This window comes from Camponotus vicinus, unplaced genomic scaffold (genome assembly GCF_025532165.1).
Source record: "Camponotus vicinus isolate PSW18456_S1 unplaced genomic scaffold, iyCamVici1.0 SCAF_10, whole genome shotgun sequence".
Classification (NCBI taxonomy): domain Eukaryota; kingdom Metazoa; phylum Arthropoda; class Insecta; order Hymenoptera; family Formicidae; genus Camponotus; species Camponotus vicinus.
In genome coordinates this window covers 18,511,646-18,531,064 of record NW_028141946.1, presented here as the reverse complement: position 1 = coordinate 18,531,064, position 19,419 = coordinate 18,511,646, and the positions used below count along the sequence as shown (strand labels likewise).

At 28.5% G+C, this 19,419-nt stretch overlaps 1 protein-coding gene across 2 annotated transcripts in view; it reads left to right on the top strand.

The window, feature by feature from the left end:
- Ache-2 (acetylcholinesterase 2) overlaps nt 1-19,419 on the top strand; it is a 121,356-nt gene that overhangs the window by 83,415 nt on the left and 18,522 nt on the right. For both annotated transcript variants that reach the window (XM_083080285.1, XM_083080286.1), the window contains 3 exons: nt 1,856-1,998; nt 7,444-7,596; nt 15,373-15,536. In XM_083080285.1, the coding sequence (XP_082936411.1) occupies nt 1,856-1,998; nt 7,444-7,596; nt 15,373-15,536 (460 nt within the window). The remainder of the gene's footprint in view (nt 1-1,855; nt 1,999-7,443; nt 7,597-15,372; nt 15,537-19,419) is intronic.

Below are 19,419 nucleotides of genomic sequence, written 5' to 3'. Positions count from 1 at the left end.
ATACATTCTGAAATTATTATAAATATCGTTGACAAACACTGGTGACAGTTTTCATGTCAATAATGTAATTACGTAAAGTTTACTTTGTTAATGAAATTAGTTTTTATTTTTTTCCCATCTCCCTTCACCTGCCCTTTGACATGAAATAACGAAAACAAAATTTGTTTCATTATACGATGGTCTTGTTTATATTTTATAATTAAATTAATTACATTGCATAAACTATAAGCGAAGAAACAATTATTTTTTTATAACTTTCTAATTCTATTATATATTTATTGATGATCTAATTCAAACATAAATATTATACGCGGTGATGATAAATAAAATATACTAATTCATGCATGCAGTAAATCATATTTATAAGAAAAATATAAAGCAAATATATAAAATTAAATAATGATTATAAAATTTCAGAAATTGTATAAAAACAAATTTTTAATAACGATAAATTTTGTGTGCATATGTAAATATATACATACACATTTCATATATTATATTAAATATAAATATAAAATTTTTATAAAATAACTGCAATGTATAATAAACACTAGATTAAATATTAATGGAGAGAATGAAAAGATTAATCTTGTCCATTCCCCAAAATTTAATTTTTACATCGCACCCGTAAACAATTCATAATGCGAGGCGCAAAATATAAAATGATCAATCAATCATTTATTATTTATTAAGTATTAACTTGTGAAATATCTATTTTTTAGCCGCATTATTCAATTAAAAGATTAAGCTCCTCTAATATAAAATCTTCCAAAGACTGACTAAAAATAACACGCGTAAAATGTTTATGGGAGTGCTGGCTGCCTGTTATGCATATTACTCAACAAAAGAGAGGAAAATCCTTTATATCGGAAAACTACATTTTCTTTTCCACGCGCGTTCCCTTTGAAGCCCTCGTGCACAATTTCAAAGACAGTCGCGCGCCCGAGGCGACACTTGCCAAGAGGGGCCATGCGAAGTTTCCGCATCGCGCATGTGTAAGCAGCGGAAATCCGGAGTTTCGCGCGCCAGAGAACGAGCAAGAATGCATATGATAACGCGCGGCGTGGTCAACTTTTTTCATTAAACAAAGCCGATGTATTCTAAAAATGTGTGCGTCTCTTTGCGAATTACGAGGTGGTGCTTTTCCTTCAGTAATGCTTTTAGTAGTTGCGTTATGTCATAAGAGTCGCGATGCCGGAACAAATTGCCAACTGTATCACTTAAACACGCACCTGAAGAGATACGAGTGAGCATGTGTTTCTCTTTCATTTTTTCATTAGTTTTAGATATTGCAGAACGAGACACATGAGTTTTACGCAAATGCTTCTTTTTGGAAATTAAACAATTTTTAAGAATTGGAATTAAAAAACTCGGTGCATTAAATTTTGAATAAATATCGTGAAAATTGTGAGAAATGTTGAAAAAATATTTTAAATAAAGAATTTTCAGATTATTTAATCGTGTTTGTAATTGTGTATTATATTTTTTGAAAATGTCATGTATTCAATATATTTTCATTGTTTTTTAATATTTCCAATAGATTTCTATTGGCATAATATTTTTTTCTAAAATTAATAAAAATATTAATATACGTATTAAAAAAGTGTAAAAAATCCATTTTATAATAGAAAGCATATGTTGAAAAAAATTAATCGGACTTTTTTTTAATTATTAAGACTAAAAGATATGGCCGTTAAAAATTTTCATATTTTTATCTTCAAAATGTTACCAATACGCGGAAACTTTGTTACAGTATGAATTGTGTGCATAAGTGCGTGTTAATATTTTCGAATATGTATTTTTCTTTATGATATAAAATTTGTTTTTGTTTAACAAATATATATTTCTGTTTCAGGGACATACTTTATTCTGTATGACTTTATTGACTTCTTCGAGAAAGATCAAGCCAGTTTTCTCGATCGAGACAAATTTCTCAACATCATCAATACCATCTTCAAGAATATGTCGCAAATTGAGCGAGAAGCCATCATTTTCCAAGTAAGTCTCGCTATCTGTGCATTTTATTGTATATGTGTAAATTTTATTTATTATATAAATATTTATCTAAATTTCTCAGTTAATATTTATATTTATCTAAATTTATAATAATATTTATCTAAATATATAAAGTAATTACAAAATATATTATTAATTGATTTATTACATAAATTTTGATATTTAATACGTGTGTGTGAATACATCTATCTATACACGTGCAAATATATCATACACGTATCTATGCACGTGCAAATATATCTTCATAAATAAAAGAAACTGGCAAATGGATTGTGAAATTGATAAAAGTTTGAAAATTCATACTAAAACAATTATATCATATTTTAAGAAGACAAGTGTGCAAAATACTAATAATATTATGCATTTGGGGCACTGGGATTAAAGTTTTTCTCTTAAAATCATATATTAATAATTTACATATTTTTCTAAAAATTATAACACGCCACTCTAACTCTGCAAGCGATATAAAATTATTATACCCTCTTAAATATTTGCACACATACATTGATGTAAAAATATAATAACATTGTAATAGTAGATGTGCGAATTTTTTAGCAATTTACAATATATTTATCTCTGTTTAAATAATAGTCACATGTCATACATAATAATGTATCGGAATAATTTCAGTTTTTACTCGGCTTCAATTTTTACTGTTGACTCATTTATTTATGCATTAAAATTTCGCGTGTGCGCGGTTTAAAAATGCACGCCGGCGACAGTTTGTTGTATTAAAAAGGATTGGCCATGATTATATTATTAAACGTGCATTTCTCACTGCGTATCGCGTCGGATACGAATGGACGTAGAGTGAAAAACCGTTAATTGGAACGCCTACCCGCTATTCTTTTATCTCCTTTTCCGCGGCTTTTCCTGCGCTTTTGTCTTTTTTTTTTTTGCCTGCACACGATGATTTTCCGTTAACCAGAGACAGCGGTCCCATGTAATTGCGATTATAACAAACCGCAATTTTTTCCCATTCAGAAAAAAAAAGTTAGCCCTCCCCCTCATCGGCCAAATTTCTGTTTGATTTGAGTGGAAATATTTATCGATCCGTTTGCTTTCAATAACAATAGAACGAGCGTAATTAAACTATTATTTTCTACCTTTTGTCAATAATATTGCAAGCGTGAATCACATTTCGAGTTGAACAAAATATCGATGAAAAACCTATATTTGCACAAAGATATTTTTTTGCATCGATTGTTACTCAAAAAATAGAAAAATCTATTACAAAACGTGCACATTTAGGCGTAAACTTTTATTTGCGTATTAATTTATCATTATTATATTCACTTGAGACTCGTCTATTTTGATTACTTTGTTATAATCATATATCTTTCTCTTATAAGTTCGAATTTGTTAATTTGCAATTAATTACATTAATGGAATGATCTTGCATGGACAATTCACAAAGTTTTATTACATTTCTCCTAGAGTCAACATGCCCGGAAATGTAATCGCCATGATAGAACATCTCTGTCGGGAATATCTGTTTTGCTAAAATTCACCGTGGTGTGTAGTTGTGCTTCTTGAGTGATTTATGAAATACCCATATGCAGAGTTTCCAACGGTATCTCCTTAGTTATCCGGAATGTACCACGGTACGTTATAACGTGCGTTTTCCACGAGCAGATACTCAATCGTATTGTATAAAAAAGAGAAGAGAGGAAAACATTAAAATAACAAACGAAATCCATGTAGCATTTCCGCCGGAAGTTATTGATAATCAGCGATTTGTTAACCGGTTTTGTCAAAGGGTATTGTGTAAATTAATTGCATTATTTTTTGCATACAAAAGACATTTGTTGCGATATGCGCCCGAGTTGTATGTACACAGCGGATGGAAAGTAAAATGTATATGCCATATAAAGTTCAATGCTTCCGTTCTCGTTGCACATAAAAAATGCATTAGAAAGACGTTGCATTTTTCTCTTAAAATATATCTATAAATTTCTTACGTATTCAATGTCTTCTTAAGGAAAATCTTGATTTAAAATCGTTGTCAAAATTTATTAGTTTTAGCAGAAAATATTTTTATCGCGCTAAATCAAAAATTTATTAAAAAGAGACGATTATTTAAAAATTGTTAAAAATAGATTTTATTGTTTTTCCATTGTTATATATAACCATATATGAGAGCAGCCCAGTCGAATATCTTAAATTAAATTATCAGATCTCAATAATTTAATTTAGTTTTTATTAGACTTGATCGATAATTGAGAGGTCACAATTATGTGAAGAAAGTATCTTTATTATTATGTGTACTATGGGCAGAGATACTATGACACGAAATTTTCACTTAAGAGAAGCCTCGTCGGAATAAATTACAATTAAAAATTTTTATGCAAGATTGCCAGCGGCAGACAGTTGATATAATAAACTGTGGCCAATCGTGCTTTTTAATATGATATGACAAGCGAGTTTATACCACGTTTGAAATAAATATTTATTTATATACACACTTGTAACAGTTTAATTAAATTTCTAGAAAGAAACATTACGAAAAAATTACTTCTCTTGATTTGATGAACTTTGAAATATGTTGTATAAAAATATTACATAGATAAAAATAAGAGATAATTTTTTTTGCTCTCAGTCTTATTTTAAGAAGTTGAAATATCCTCTTAAAAAAAGATTATATTTCTTGATTGATTATATTTCTGAGCAAATGCCATCGAAATAATATGAGATACGATAAAATACTATAAATAAAATTTTTATGTGATTTTTGTATTTTATATAATATATTCAGATTTTTTTTAAATGTGATATTTTTTAAAATAGGTTTTCTCCATTTTGAATATTGAGAATTTTTAACAATTTGTCTATAAAAAGCACATTTAACGTGAAATTCAATCATATGATAAAGTTGCTTTCTGAAAATATCTTTCAAAAATGAGCTAGAAACGTCTACATTTATATATCATTTATATGCTCCACTTGTACTCGTTTTTTATGATTCTCCATACTTGGCAACAGCTTTTTCTCGCAAGAATGATTATAAAATCAGATAATGCAATAAAAGATTTCTATATACAAAGATAATATATTTAAACATTAAAACTAGTCGTATTTTATTTTTAACGAGATATATCAAAGGATAGAATGAATAAAAAGATAAATAGATGCATGATTTATTGATACAATAGGATAATTTTATGTACAACTGTATGCATCATATATATATCAAAGTATTGCTGAATAATAATTTAATTGTATTTTAATCGATTAAAATAAGATATCTGGCCATTAATGATAACTTCATTATTATAGCAATCAAAATGTTAATGTTTATTAACATACAATACGTCATGCAACAATTTTTACATAAAATTGTATCTTAATTATTAATCTTAATTAATTAATAATAGATCTGATTTTCAATAATTTTTTATTATCTACATATATATTTTTTAAAATAAAGAGTTTCTAAAAGCACTGTGCATGTGTGCGCGTGTGTATCATTAAAAATGATAAAGTCGATCAAAAATAAAAAAATTTAATGTAAAAAAAGCTCGGCGCTGCTGTAATAATTAAAAATAATGTTTTGACTGTCATAATAGCTACCATAATAAATGTAGCAACATCAAGTTTCTTTCATCACATTTTTTTTACTTTCAATTAACCTTATTACTCTTATTAACATATATGTATATTCTACTCTTAGAAATCTTTATGAAAATTTATATTTTAAACATAATTACACAATATTTAAATTTCAAGAACCAGTTTTTAAGCCTTCTTAGGAGAATAAATAAAATATTATTTCTTTAATCGAATTATTGAATCATCTATAAATAAAATATGTTTAAAAGTAAATACACAACTTTAAAGCTTATTTTATAACAATGAAAGATATTAGTTGTCTTTTATGTTAGGTAATTATGCCCAATAATTTCACAAAGGGAAACTGAAACGCAATTTTCATCCCTTCGCGCAAAATTTTATGAAACAACCGAAGATTTTGCAACGACACAAAGGCTTGAAGTTTCTTTCACGATACTTCCGACAGATTTTCTAGTGCGTAACAGAGGCCGAGTTACGGTCACGGAGAAAATCGATATCGTTATGTACTGGGGTAATGTCACTCTTCAAAGAGCTCCGTTCTGCTGGGCGACCGCTAATTACTTTCCGATCAGCAGAACGGCATGTCAAAGTTGCTTTGTCAAGAGCCGTTTCATGGCTGCGTGAAACCTCGAGTTCCGTGTACATTTCATTAAGTATCCGGGAACAAGGCATCGCGAACGAGGATGCCTTTCGTTTATGATGATATATATGTACGATGAGCATAAAGGTCGTCAAGAACTTGTGTCTTTGATATATTCATCGCTGATGCCGTCCGCCCACGCGCGAGTAATCGAACGGAATGAATTTGTAAAAGCGCACATTTTTTTTTCCTGCCGAATGGAAGAAAATCGATGATACAGAGTTATCCCGTACGTATAACTAGCATCAATGCTTCGGTAATATCTTTTAACCCGCGAGCTATGTGTGAGAGCATTGTCGTGCACTCAGGTAAAAAATTATTTCCTTTTAACATAATGAACAGCGAGAAAAGTAGAAAGAATAAGCTAAAAGTCGCGTAGCATAGATAAAAGAAGATATTAAATTTCCACGGCTAATGGCCATGTCTAATTTCCAAGCGCATTTGAATTTTTTCCCTTAATGATGCTTGGGCGCAGTCTTGATGATGCCTTGAAATTACTGATTAAGATTCAAGTGCCGGATCTAAGAAAACAAGCTTTCGCAACGCCGTAAATTTATTTTGCGCTCAAAATTGTTACAAAAAGGATACATCGAATTCATTTATTTTAAATTTCCTTTCGTGCGAAAAATTCAAATTGTATTTTATATAGTTTTACTTTTGACTACTAGAAAAGAAAGAGAGAGAATGTAATTTCCTTTTTATAATAATTTTGAGCACAAAATAAAATTACAGCGTTGATAATCTTGCGAATCGTATATCAAGATTAGAATCATTGAGACTAAATTTTCTATTTTAAAAAATTTTATTTTTCAAAGTCGCATATCTCAGGAACGAAAAGAAAGTGTCACATAATTTCGAGCATATATTAGGAATGCAATATATGTTAAAAGAAAAATGATCCCTGAGATGTAAGTTATATCAAGATTTAGCAAATTTTATTATACGTATAATGTCATATTTTATGAATATCATTTGTCAAAAGAAAAAAAAAACTGAATAAAAAAAATCTGTTATTCTTGTATTTAGAAAATTTTTTTGTGCAATTAATTTATTGCAACTTTATCGGAAAAAATTTTGGGTGGAGCTGATGTAAGACTCTTTCTCGAGAGAAATAAAGTATAAGAAAACGAGCCGAATTTAAATATGTCGCGTAAAATAATATTTTTGGACGCTAATTAACAATCTTTAACAAGAATTCGTTCGGACGTCTGTTTCAGTATACCGATTGGGATCGGATAAACGATGGCTACAAGAATCAAAAGGCGGTAGCCGACGTCGTGGGCGATTATTATTTCATCTGCCCATCCACGCATTTTGCGGAATTGTTCGCGGATCGTGGCATGAAGGTCTACTATTACTTCTTCACGCAGGTAAGCGATTTCTGCTGTCATCGTTTCATAGGATAGGCATTAGTCATTGAGGACGTCAAATGACAGTCACTGGTTGATAAGCTGTCATTATACGCGCGCTATAATATTTCAGACTAACGTGACAATTTATCTTCATAATTTATGAAGTAAGAAAAGTATTTTGCACTTTAATCTATCGAGCCTCTCATTCATAGTGGCTAGTACATAATTTATGAGACTGCACTCTATGTGCATGCAGTTGAATATATTTGCCGATTCCCATTTTTCAAACCATTTATAACTATCGTAAAGCTAAATATTTTCTTATCTAATGTTTATTTTTATTTTCTGTGATAATAATATTTTATATCTATCTGTATGAATTTCTTGGTACGATTTTTTTATAGATTACTTCAATTAGATACTTGAAGTAGAAATTTTCATTTTCCTCTTTTTTAATTTTTACTATGAGATGTGAAAGTATAACTAATAATTTCTAAATAATAATTTTAATATTGATTTTTTTGGAAATTATATATGAATAACCAACGCATTATTAATTATTTTTCCCACTTTTTATATCTCTCGGCATCTTCGGCTAATTCATTAGTATCATTCAGTAGTATGTCAAATTTTGATTGTACGGAATTTAACCCATTTTAATTAATAATTAACTCGAGTCGTGTTGTACAATATTAGAGCAAAATCGCTATCATTTTATACTTATACATTGCGTTTAATTACTAAAAGTACAATCATTAATTATATAATGTTGAGCGAATTATATAATTTTCGAATTGTTCTTCCGAAAATATAATAAAGTGCGCAATTAAAACGTTGCGCACAATATCGTGTGATTATCGTATTCCATCGATTAATGCGATCATAATTAACTATGTTTTCGAGTGAATGTGAATGCCACAAAAGGACAAACAAGAGAGTAGGATAAATTTAAATTTAATGAATTCACTTTTAAAAATAATTGCTCGTTTATCTTTGCCATAATAATTTATTTTATATCATGTGACATAATGTATATAAAATATTTCAGATTTTATCGTCAGGTATATTTAAAATGCTTAATAAAATATTTATAATATATAATTTATAATAATATAATATATATTTTTTTTAATTAATTTATTTATTTATAGTTATATTTATATTAAATGATATGAGAAATTGAAAAATTTTAATTATTACGTGTGTATCAGTAATTCCTCTACGTGTATATCCCTCATCGTCCCCAACAATTTTATCTTTGAGGCACGTACACTCAGCACAGCGTGATTGTTGGTACTGAGCTTTTGCCGCTATTCTCCCAAAGTGGTCCGACAGAACAGAGTTTACAAGACTAGGAAATTACCGCAAAAGTATTATGTAAATTGGATTCTGAGCCGCTTGCATAACGCAACAAGAAGATTTCACGATGGAAATAGCCGAGAGAGGGAAAGAACAGAACGAAAAGATGAAAAAAAGAAGCAGTAAACACGTTGGAATTAATCGAACGTCGAGTGAGGTAGATCTAATGATGTGAGGGGAAAACAATTATCCTAACGCAATTACGTCATTAATATCTTCTTTGGTTGTTAACATGACACCAAGCATGACACTCATTCGTGACGTCAATCACAATCATTCATTCACGTCGTAGTGAGAATATTTGGATAGCGAATAATAGGGAAATGTCTCTCTACGCTTTCCATTATCAATCACGCGTATTCGCGTGATTTATTTTGCCGGCATCGCGATTTTGCCGAATGTAATCACAGCGGAAGACAATGCGTTCCCGCAATGTCATCGGAGTGTATAATGTTTAGATCTAGAACGCGGCAAATTGTGCGCATTCATTCGACACTATATAATTATCGACCCACCTCTCCTCTCCTCTCTCGTGACCATCCCGAAATTATATACATAAATGCAAACTCATGCGAGAGGGAGTATTTATAGACACGAACGTTATATGGTGTCGCGTTTGCCATACCGCTCGTATTGTCATCGTACTCGGCTCTTTATCGTGCTTATCTTTTTCGCGAAATCACCATCGTTGAAAACTTGTTGATTCTTATACATTCAAATTGCAGTATAGCTGAGAAAATTGTTACTAAATGACAATTGGCCAATAAAAGCCGAGGTAAGAATTCATTAGAGCGTAAGAAAAGAAGCTTTTTTCTTTTTTTTTTAATATATTCCGGTAATTGTTATTATTTTGAGCCTATTTTTTTCATTTTTATTTTAGAAAATTGTATTTAATACTTGAACTTTGAGATAACTATCGCTCACACAAATATTCGATTAAATATAACTTTTGTGATATTAATATGTTTATTATATCTACTGTGTCATTTGTATATTTATTTTATTTTTAGCTATTATGTAACATAAAATATACAAAACTTGTATGGCACACTAAAGAATTTTTCTTGAAATACATAAATCACGTTTCTTTAAAAAGAAAATTTAAATAAACAGTATTTATGTAGTATTATCAAAAATATCAAATATATCAAATATCTTGATATATAATAATATAATATAATAAAATATATAATAAAATTTTATACAAAATAAAATTTTAGATAAAATTTATTAACGTAATCTATTTTAAAAATGAAGGAGATTTTATTTATTTATTTATATAAAGATTAATTTGATAGAATGCTTTAATTTGCATTAACTGAAAAAAAATTTAGTAGATTTACTAACATCTTTATTATCATTTTATATGACATTTTTCATCAAATCTGTCTTTTTTCTTCTTGGTACAGAATTTCCTTGATATCATAATACGATATAATGAAGCATTTTTGAAATCGATGAAATCGACGCACGATTTATCACTGATTCGAATAAGAAGCAATCTGTGGCCACGTGCCAAATCTAGCTTAACCGAAATCACAAGGAAATTCCTCCCCTTCCTCCCCTCTCTATCGCTCTGTCTCTCAGATATCTCAATTCAAGTTATACGTATAGGGTTATTGAATTCTTCGCGAAAGCCGATAGTATAGAATGTTCAAGTTGAAAAGTGACTCCATATGTCTTTACGTGAACTTTTGAATTGAAATAAATTATAAAACTTGAACTTGACAGTTTATTATAAATTGTTAGTATATAAATACTATACTGCTTTAATTTTTCCTTCTTACATGAAATATGCGGATAATACATTTTTTCAATCTTGCTAACTTAATTAAATTTATAGTCACAATTTTGTGATCATTCAAGATATTATTTTTGTCATAAATACATAAATTGATATAATAAATGTTCAAATTGCATAACGGCTTCTTTATTCTGCGTTTGATAAATGCAAAGTTTGTGATATGTTTGAATGTCGTGAACGTTCATTGAAAATTATTTAAACCCGACGATTCATTTCTGCGGTTGACATCTTCGCGTGAGAATGCTGGAAGTCATTGTGGGAAAGAAATAGAGAAAAGGGAAAGGAAGAGAGAGAAAAACAGAGGAGGAAAGCAAGAGAGGCGGCAGAGAAAGAATGGAATGGGATAATGCAGGTGTTATTTAAGAGACATGAGAGATTATAATGATAAAAGTAATAATAATTTCTTCTTTTGCTTCATTTAACGTTGTTGAGTTTTTCGTCCACATTATTGATCTAAAAAAAGTATCACATGCATCGAAAAATATTTGTGATCATTTATAAAAAAATCGTTGCTAAAATAATAATGCATTCTTCTAAAAATTAATAAGATTAATATATTAATAATAGTAATAAGATTTTTCTTTTTATCGCATTGCATAAATTAATGCAAACTTTTTTGGTCATTGGCGATAATCGCAGCAATACAAAATATTATTATATTTTTAAGAAATGTTAAAATATCATTTTTTTTAATTTTAACCTTGAGAAAGTATGATAAATTTAAAAAAACTTGAAATTATTTAAGACCTATTTAAAAAAATTTATTGAAGTAATATTTCTCTAAAATAAAACAAGGGAAGCAGTCATTTGAATTTTTATTTAAATATAACATAGTTTTTTAATGCAATATGAGATTTACAGATATTTCATATTGAATGTTTTTCGTTCAAAGTTTTTTCGTGCAAAAGGATAGGTCAGAGCAATTCACTTTTCCCTGGATAATCCATTTTATGCGAAGAAATAAATTCCACATAGTATTGATGAAAAAATCTGCACATGAAATAATAATGTCTTGGAGTGGAAATGAAAATGCGATAGAAGCGCAGGACGTGTATTGCGAGGGAAACATTTGATCGGACATCGATAATAAATAAATATTCCGTCAGCACGTTTATATCGTTTTTGCAACTCGGACTTTCCTCACTTCCGTATTCTGGCAATCGCGATGTGTGATTCAATTTAATGCGATAACATGATCTCGAAGTATCCCTCTCTCGCGTACTCGTCGTATTTTCCGCTCTCTGGGGCATTTCGATGGTAGCTTTTGCATCAAAAAAGTAAAAAGTTTGTGCAAAATGTATTTCAAGTAAGGAAATAAATAAAAAATAGATATACCGCCCATGAATCTGTTATATCGTTTCTTTCCCCGACAATATGGCGTATGTAATGGCTTACGCGTAACATTATTGATTAATAATTCCTAACATTCCACAGATGGTTAGCCGTTCTTAAATTTTTCAAAAAGATTCATGATCTCATCATTTTGATCTTCACTTATATTAAATATTATGGGGTAAAAGTTTTGCCCTTCTCCCTGCAAAAAATCCTTCCTCTCAAAAAAATATTAACCTTTATTTCAAACTAGTTTGTTTTCTAAGTAAAAATTGTTAAGGCTTGGTTAGAATTTTAGATAGGTCAAGTTTAAATTTTTCTGGGATGGAGATGTAGGACGAAGGGGTTGACCCCATCACGCATATGCTCTTGGCAATAGAATAAAATAATAAAATACATCGTTTTTTGTGTAAGTTAGAAATTTACTTGTTTTTCCTCGTTTTATTTTTATTAAATAATTGATTAATTTTATAAAGAAAAGAGACGATCTTAATTTTTCCATATATCAGTGTAATCGAACTATTTACAAATATTACATATTTGTTTCTTAAATTTATGGAAAGTAGAAAATTTTGGAATGATATATCTGGGAAATCAGAAGAGTTCGCTACGGGATTCAGAACTTTCCGCAATAATATATGTGAAGATCAAAGTGATCGGTGAGGTATAATCTTTTCGAAAGATTTATCGAAGAGACTACGTTATCAAAAAAGCTTGCGTGAAGAAATGGATTTAATATAGAGTGATTTAATGAAAAAAGGACGATCACGACGCGAGAAGAGATTGCTATAATTAGCAATTAATTTTTACTCCGCTGCAGATTCGCCAGAGATAGGACTCAGAAATATGGGGAAAGTACTTTTAATAGCGTAGCATATCTTGCGACGTATAATGTATTATTTTGCGTAATTTTATCCGTGGATGAAGTTCTTTGAACTTCAGATACGAAGAGAGAATTCGCAGAAATGCAATAATAATATTCAAAAGAGAGAGTAGAGTTGAAATTACAAATGGGAATCCTAGTTCCAGCGAAGGAAACTTTGGCTTGCTCTTCCATCATCAATTTCAATATTGTCTAGATTGTCACGTTATATTTTCAGTTGCGGTCGCTACGTTATTTTTAACATATCACAAATATTGAATGTACCTGGCAGGTCGATCTAATCTAACTTATCGTGTAAATCACATTTCAAAATTTGTAATTTTTATTAATAATAAAACGGATTATTAAATAATAATGTAAATGATATAATAGAGCTTTGCAATAAATTCCAAAAAAAATAATGACGCAAATGATGAGACGAAAATCAATTATCTCAGCTGGTGAATCAGCGAAAGATTTTTTTGCCCGAATGATCCTTCATAAAATCTATTCAAAAGTCGTATTAAATTGTATAACAATTCGCATCTTCTTTATCGTATATTATCCACAACGTTTCAAACTCATGAACCGAGAGAAGAGTTACCGTGAAAAATAGCGCTTTTATTCAATCCACGTTGTTGATCATGTCACTCTTTCCCTATCTACATTTGACGCTGCTCCTTTTCCTCCACCCCCGCAGTTTCCCGCTCATTTACTTGGTACGTTCCCTATTTTTCACCACTCTATTCCCCCGCCCTTCCCCAGTTCGCGCTTTTCAATTTGCGTAGCTCCCTTTTTTCCCCTTTTATTCCCTTCCTTTCGTTCTCTCACTTCTATTCTCTCTGTCTTCATCGCAGTTCCTGGACTGCCACGAGACGTGCGTAAAGCGAAATGTCGAGGCACGAGGAGGTTCGAGCAATTAGCGGAGAAGGTAATTTATCAGACGGGTAGCTCGGTTCTCCTGAAAGTAAAGAGGATGTCATTACTCATGCGCGCCAGCCGTAATCTTAATAACGGCTTTACCCGCTGGTTAGACGAAGCTTTCTCGCTCGCGCTCGCTGCCCCTTTTTTTTCTCGTCCGCGCTGGCCGTTTCCGTCCTTGCGACTTGTCACAGAGAGATCGATATTCAATCACATGTCCCGATCACGTCATGGCAATCCCAAATTCTTTCAAGCTCGACTTTTCTATCGTAATAATACTGTTTTGGATAACCTTGGTGTTCTCTATTTAAACATGATAATAGAGGTCAGAAAAGTACGTGTAATTATTCTTATAAAAAATTGATGTCGATTTTCTATCCGATATTCTCTACTTTATGATTATACACATACATTTATACAAATATATGTAAAATGCTCTTGCTACAAACATTTAATTCAATATAAATTATTTAATTTAATTTAGAAATTATTATAATGAAATAAAGGTCCGTTAGATAAAATCAATAAAAAATTAGTTAAAAGGCTACAAGGACCAACGCAATGGTGGAAATATGCAAAAAATAAAACGGTTATTACAATAAAATAACCATATGAAAATGTTTATTTAATTTGAACATGACTGTCATGTTCAAATTAAATAAACATTTTCATATGGTTATTTTATTGTAATAACCGTTTTATTTTTTGCATATTTCCACCATTGCGTTGGTCCTTGTAGCCTTTTAACTAATTTTTTATTAATTTAGAAATATTTGATTTAGAAATAAATCGAAAAGATGTATTGGTTTAAATTTTTGTTTAAATTAATTTAAACAAACACATTTCGAGGAAAATATTTCTTATTACTTCTCATCTTGTAACAAAAAGTTGAAAATGTCTCAGTTCTTTTTTTTTTTTAATAAAGCTAATATTACACATACTTCTTTATCTTCAATAATCTACAAATGTAGTAATTATTTAAATAGCATTATGTAACATTATCTCTCTGAGAATTTGATAGAAACGTAGAATATATATAATGGGGTAATTTTCAGATCTTATAGTCTGCATCATCTATTATTTAATACTATTCCATCTCTAGATACATTTCAAGGTACATTTCAAGGCAAGAATATTTTTAACTCCCTGACATGTGTTCACATATTCTCGGTTAAAAATAACATTACTTAAGGTTCAGGAATATTTTATAAGTTAGATTATTAATTATATATTATTTATATTAATTAAATATTAAATTTGTCTTTTTGAAAAACATTTATTCTTACTGACAAATGTTGTAGTGACAAGTTAAAATTAAAACCATGTACCTATGAATTAAAATTTGAAAGTACAGCGACATAATTCTATAATATATATAGAATATATATATCTGTAGAATTAAATGCAAAATAATGTGACATATTTTACCTTCAATTTGAAAAGTTAAATAAAAATATATTATTTTTGGAGCAAAACGACAATCAAGGAACTAATAATGGAAGTGTGTATGTTACAGAGAACGAGTACCAATGTGTGGGGCGAATGGATGGGTGTGATGCATGGTGACGAAGTGGAATATGTCTTCGGGCATCCGCTGAACGAATCTCTGGTATATAATGCCAAAGAGCGAGATCTGGCTGCCAGAATAATTCGCTATTACGCGCATTTCGCATACACAGGGTAAGTATATGACAGTATTATTGTGTAAGTTCTGCAACATTTCATCTATTGAGTGATGTAAATATAATACATATAGTCTATTTAATTAAGTATATATTCAGTTATTTTTTTATCTATTTTATTATTTTGTAAAGTATATGTTTTATGGTAAATTTCTTAATATGCAGTAAACTGAGATTTTTAATAATAATCGTCATAAAATATTGTCACAGCGGAAAATATCTCCAATAAAATCTCCCGAAAAATTTTGTGTTGGATGAAAAAAATTTAAAAATCAAAATAATAATTATTTAAATGAATAATAATTGTTATGAAAAACTATATTTATTTATTTGTAACTTTAATGAATACGAATCTTTGCATTGACATAAAAAGAACTAATTTTTCGAAGTAACGTAGAAATTAATTTATTTTGTTACTGTGTGTGATAATCAGTATTAAAAGAAATTGATTAATTTTATGTAAAATAGAATACGTAAAATCGTAATTGTCACATTAAAATGTATATAATTATAAATTATTTAGCAAGCCAAACAATTATATATATTTCATAAAAAAAAGCTGTAATTGAAAACTGTAAAATATAATATTACATAATTGCAATAGTATAATATTCTATTTTAATCATTTTAATATGATTTTAATATAGTTTTAGATTACTAAAAATATCACAATTTTGCTTAGTATTATGAAAACAACAAATAACCGAAGAATCTTCTGACATTGCACGTTTGCATATCTGCAAAGTCAGATATAACTTTCACAATCTATGACATACGTTTGAGATCTGAAAATACTGATATTATAGACATTCGATAAAGTTTAATGCAAAGGTTGGCAATGTTTCTAACAGTCACGACTACACTTTACGAAAGACATATGGAGAGGACACTGGGATCAATTTTATCAAGGACGATGTCTATGTCGTTCCATTGGCTTCTAGTTTACACTATAGGTCACAAATCATATACACAAATGCAATAATTATCTATTATAAAAATTATTGGCCATTTTGACAAATGTACATATTTTTTATACTCTTTTATAAAAAAACAAAGAGCACAAAAATTGTACAACTTGAAAAAAATGTTATAATAAATATTACAAAAAGTTGTCAACCTTTAGTTGTCAAGTTGTCATATCTTTAAAATTTATTAAAAAACATAGTTGAGGTACTGCTGTTTGGAAATATTAATTTTAAAATTACTCTATCATATAATTCTTGCTAAAGGAATCTTGCGAAGCTGAAAATTCTGATTTTAATGAAACTTTACACATATATACAAGAGTAAATAGATTAATTTAGAAATTTTCAGTTGCGGTCTAAAAATGATTATATATCTACCATATAATCTCCAAAATTATTGCGTTAAATATAAATTATATATAAAAAGAACTATTGTATATTAATTATTATGCATAATTTAAAATTGAATAAAAAATGGTAAAATTGTGATAAATCATATTATTTATAAAAATCAATATTTAAAATTGAATGAAAAATGGTACAATTGTGACAAATCATATTATTTATAAAAATCAATATTTTATGGCGTATGCATATGTATTTAATCAATTTTACGCGAATACATGTGCGTGAAGTAAAAGTTAGACATTTAACTAAATTAACAAAATACTTGGTAATTGCGTTGATATGTTAAGCGTATAATAATATGTAAATGTAAGTAATATATCATATGACTGCGCACCAATACATGTGTGCGAATAAATTCGCTAATATGTGAAACAAAGTTAATTTAAATTTAAATTATAGCTCAGAGGAAGAATAAATTTTTTTTCACACTAAACTTCGTTGATATTCGTATTCGAATTAAAACTTCTATGTGCTAGTATGGAAATGTTAATATCACACATAAAAATTTTCTTTGAAACAACGAATCGTAGAAAAAGGAACTTAAAAAATTTTACATAAATTTTTACATACTATTGGATTGTTATAAAAATGTTATTTTTTCAATTCTTAACTTTACAAAATTTTTTTGTCGCATTTTAGATTTTAATATTAATTTTCAAGGCAAACATATATACATATTTTAACTGAAATATGAAAAATGTTGATTATATTCAGTTATAGTGGCAATTATCGAAAAAAAATCAATTGAAAATTATAAGAGATGACTAATTTTAATTTAATAATTTTTAAAAATACTACTTTACTTATTTTATACTAAATTCTTTTTATTATTTAAAAAATTTATTACGCTTAAATTCTCAATTAAAGAGATCATAAATTCATCGAGTATTTAATTTTTTCTTTTGATTATATGTGCAAAATTAAATATGAAAATTATTCATCTATAAATAATTATTTATCTATAAAAAAATTTATTTTATTTAATATTTCTTCTATTTAATATAAAATTTTATGTTATGTGTTTAATTAAATTTATCGTAAAATATTTTGCATTAAATTGCACACTTTTCTCTTTTAATAAGATATTAAAACCGCAATAAATCGATTGTTTAATTATAAATTTTAATGAAGTTTTATTCTTTTGCGTTATAACAATATGAGATTGCTCCAATTTTTATGCACATAAAGCATACTTTTATTTATTAACTTTGAATTAAACAAGAGCAGTTTCCTATTTTATCGTAAGATTTTATCGTAAGAGTTTATCAAGATTTAAAGTTATTATGACATATCGCATTCTGTATGTAGCATATATCTTTTATTTCTTTCGACATTCGATCGATGTATGCCTGTACGCTAATATTTGAAGTTCATTTTTATTATAATATACAGCGTTAAAAAATAAAAACGCATCGAACAAATAACATAAAACACAACGCGCTCAATCTCAATTCTTAAAATTTTTTAAATCGACATAAATCGATCGATAAATGAAAACTCGAAAATGAAAAACTAGAAAACAAAAGAATAATAGGAAATAAAAATTACATATTCGTTTTTAAATATGTTATAATAATCTGCAATTATATTTGACAAATATTTTCAAAGAATTATTTTTGCACATTTTTACTTTTAAATGGAAACATAATTAGAGAAAATCAATTTATTTTTCTGCAAAACTTTATAAAACTTTATAAAAAGTTCACTTAAAGCACATTCTCAGGATATATCTCAATGTTCTGTGAAATGCTTTTTAAAAAACATTACTGTAAGGAAAACTTGGTTAGATTATATAAGATAAAACAATATAATATACCGTCCCGGCAGGGAAATGCCCCATTCATTGCTCTGATATAATCAGCTTACCAATAAGTATTACTGAAACGGAAGACGATCGATAATAGTATATAATTAACCGAGAAACCGCATAGAACTGCTCCAAATGCGATTGTAAATTAAAAACAATTACAAAATCAAATAATGTTAAGAAAATAAGTTATAAAATTTGTTGGCAAATATTTTTCATCATTTTTTATTCCATAAAAGTAATTATCATAATATTTACATATGTTCACTGTTGAAGATATAATTAACAAAATATAATCGGTGATAAAAGTTGTATATAAATGTTTTTTCTATTCGATACATATGAGACGTAATATTTTTCAAAATGCAAAAATACCCTAGCTCTATTATAACATTTTTATCATTTTTTTCTGATAAATTATGATCAAAACGTATAAAAAAAAGCTATAAAGGTGGAATGGAGCGAGAGATATTGCTAGAAGCAATGGCAAAGCATTACGAATGGGTATCGATGTTTTTTTTTGGAAGAAATAGAGAAAGATGTAATTCTTGCAAATATTCAATCAATATTTTTATTGTTAAAATAAATTTTTATGTTTCGCCGAATTTTATAATTAAAAAAGAAATTATTTTTATTGATTTGAGACGTTTTTCACCAAAGTTCCGGAGAAAACATACTTTTCAGCATTTTCAAAAAATTGA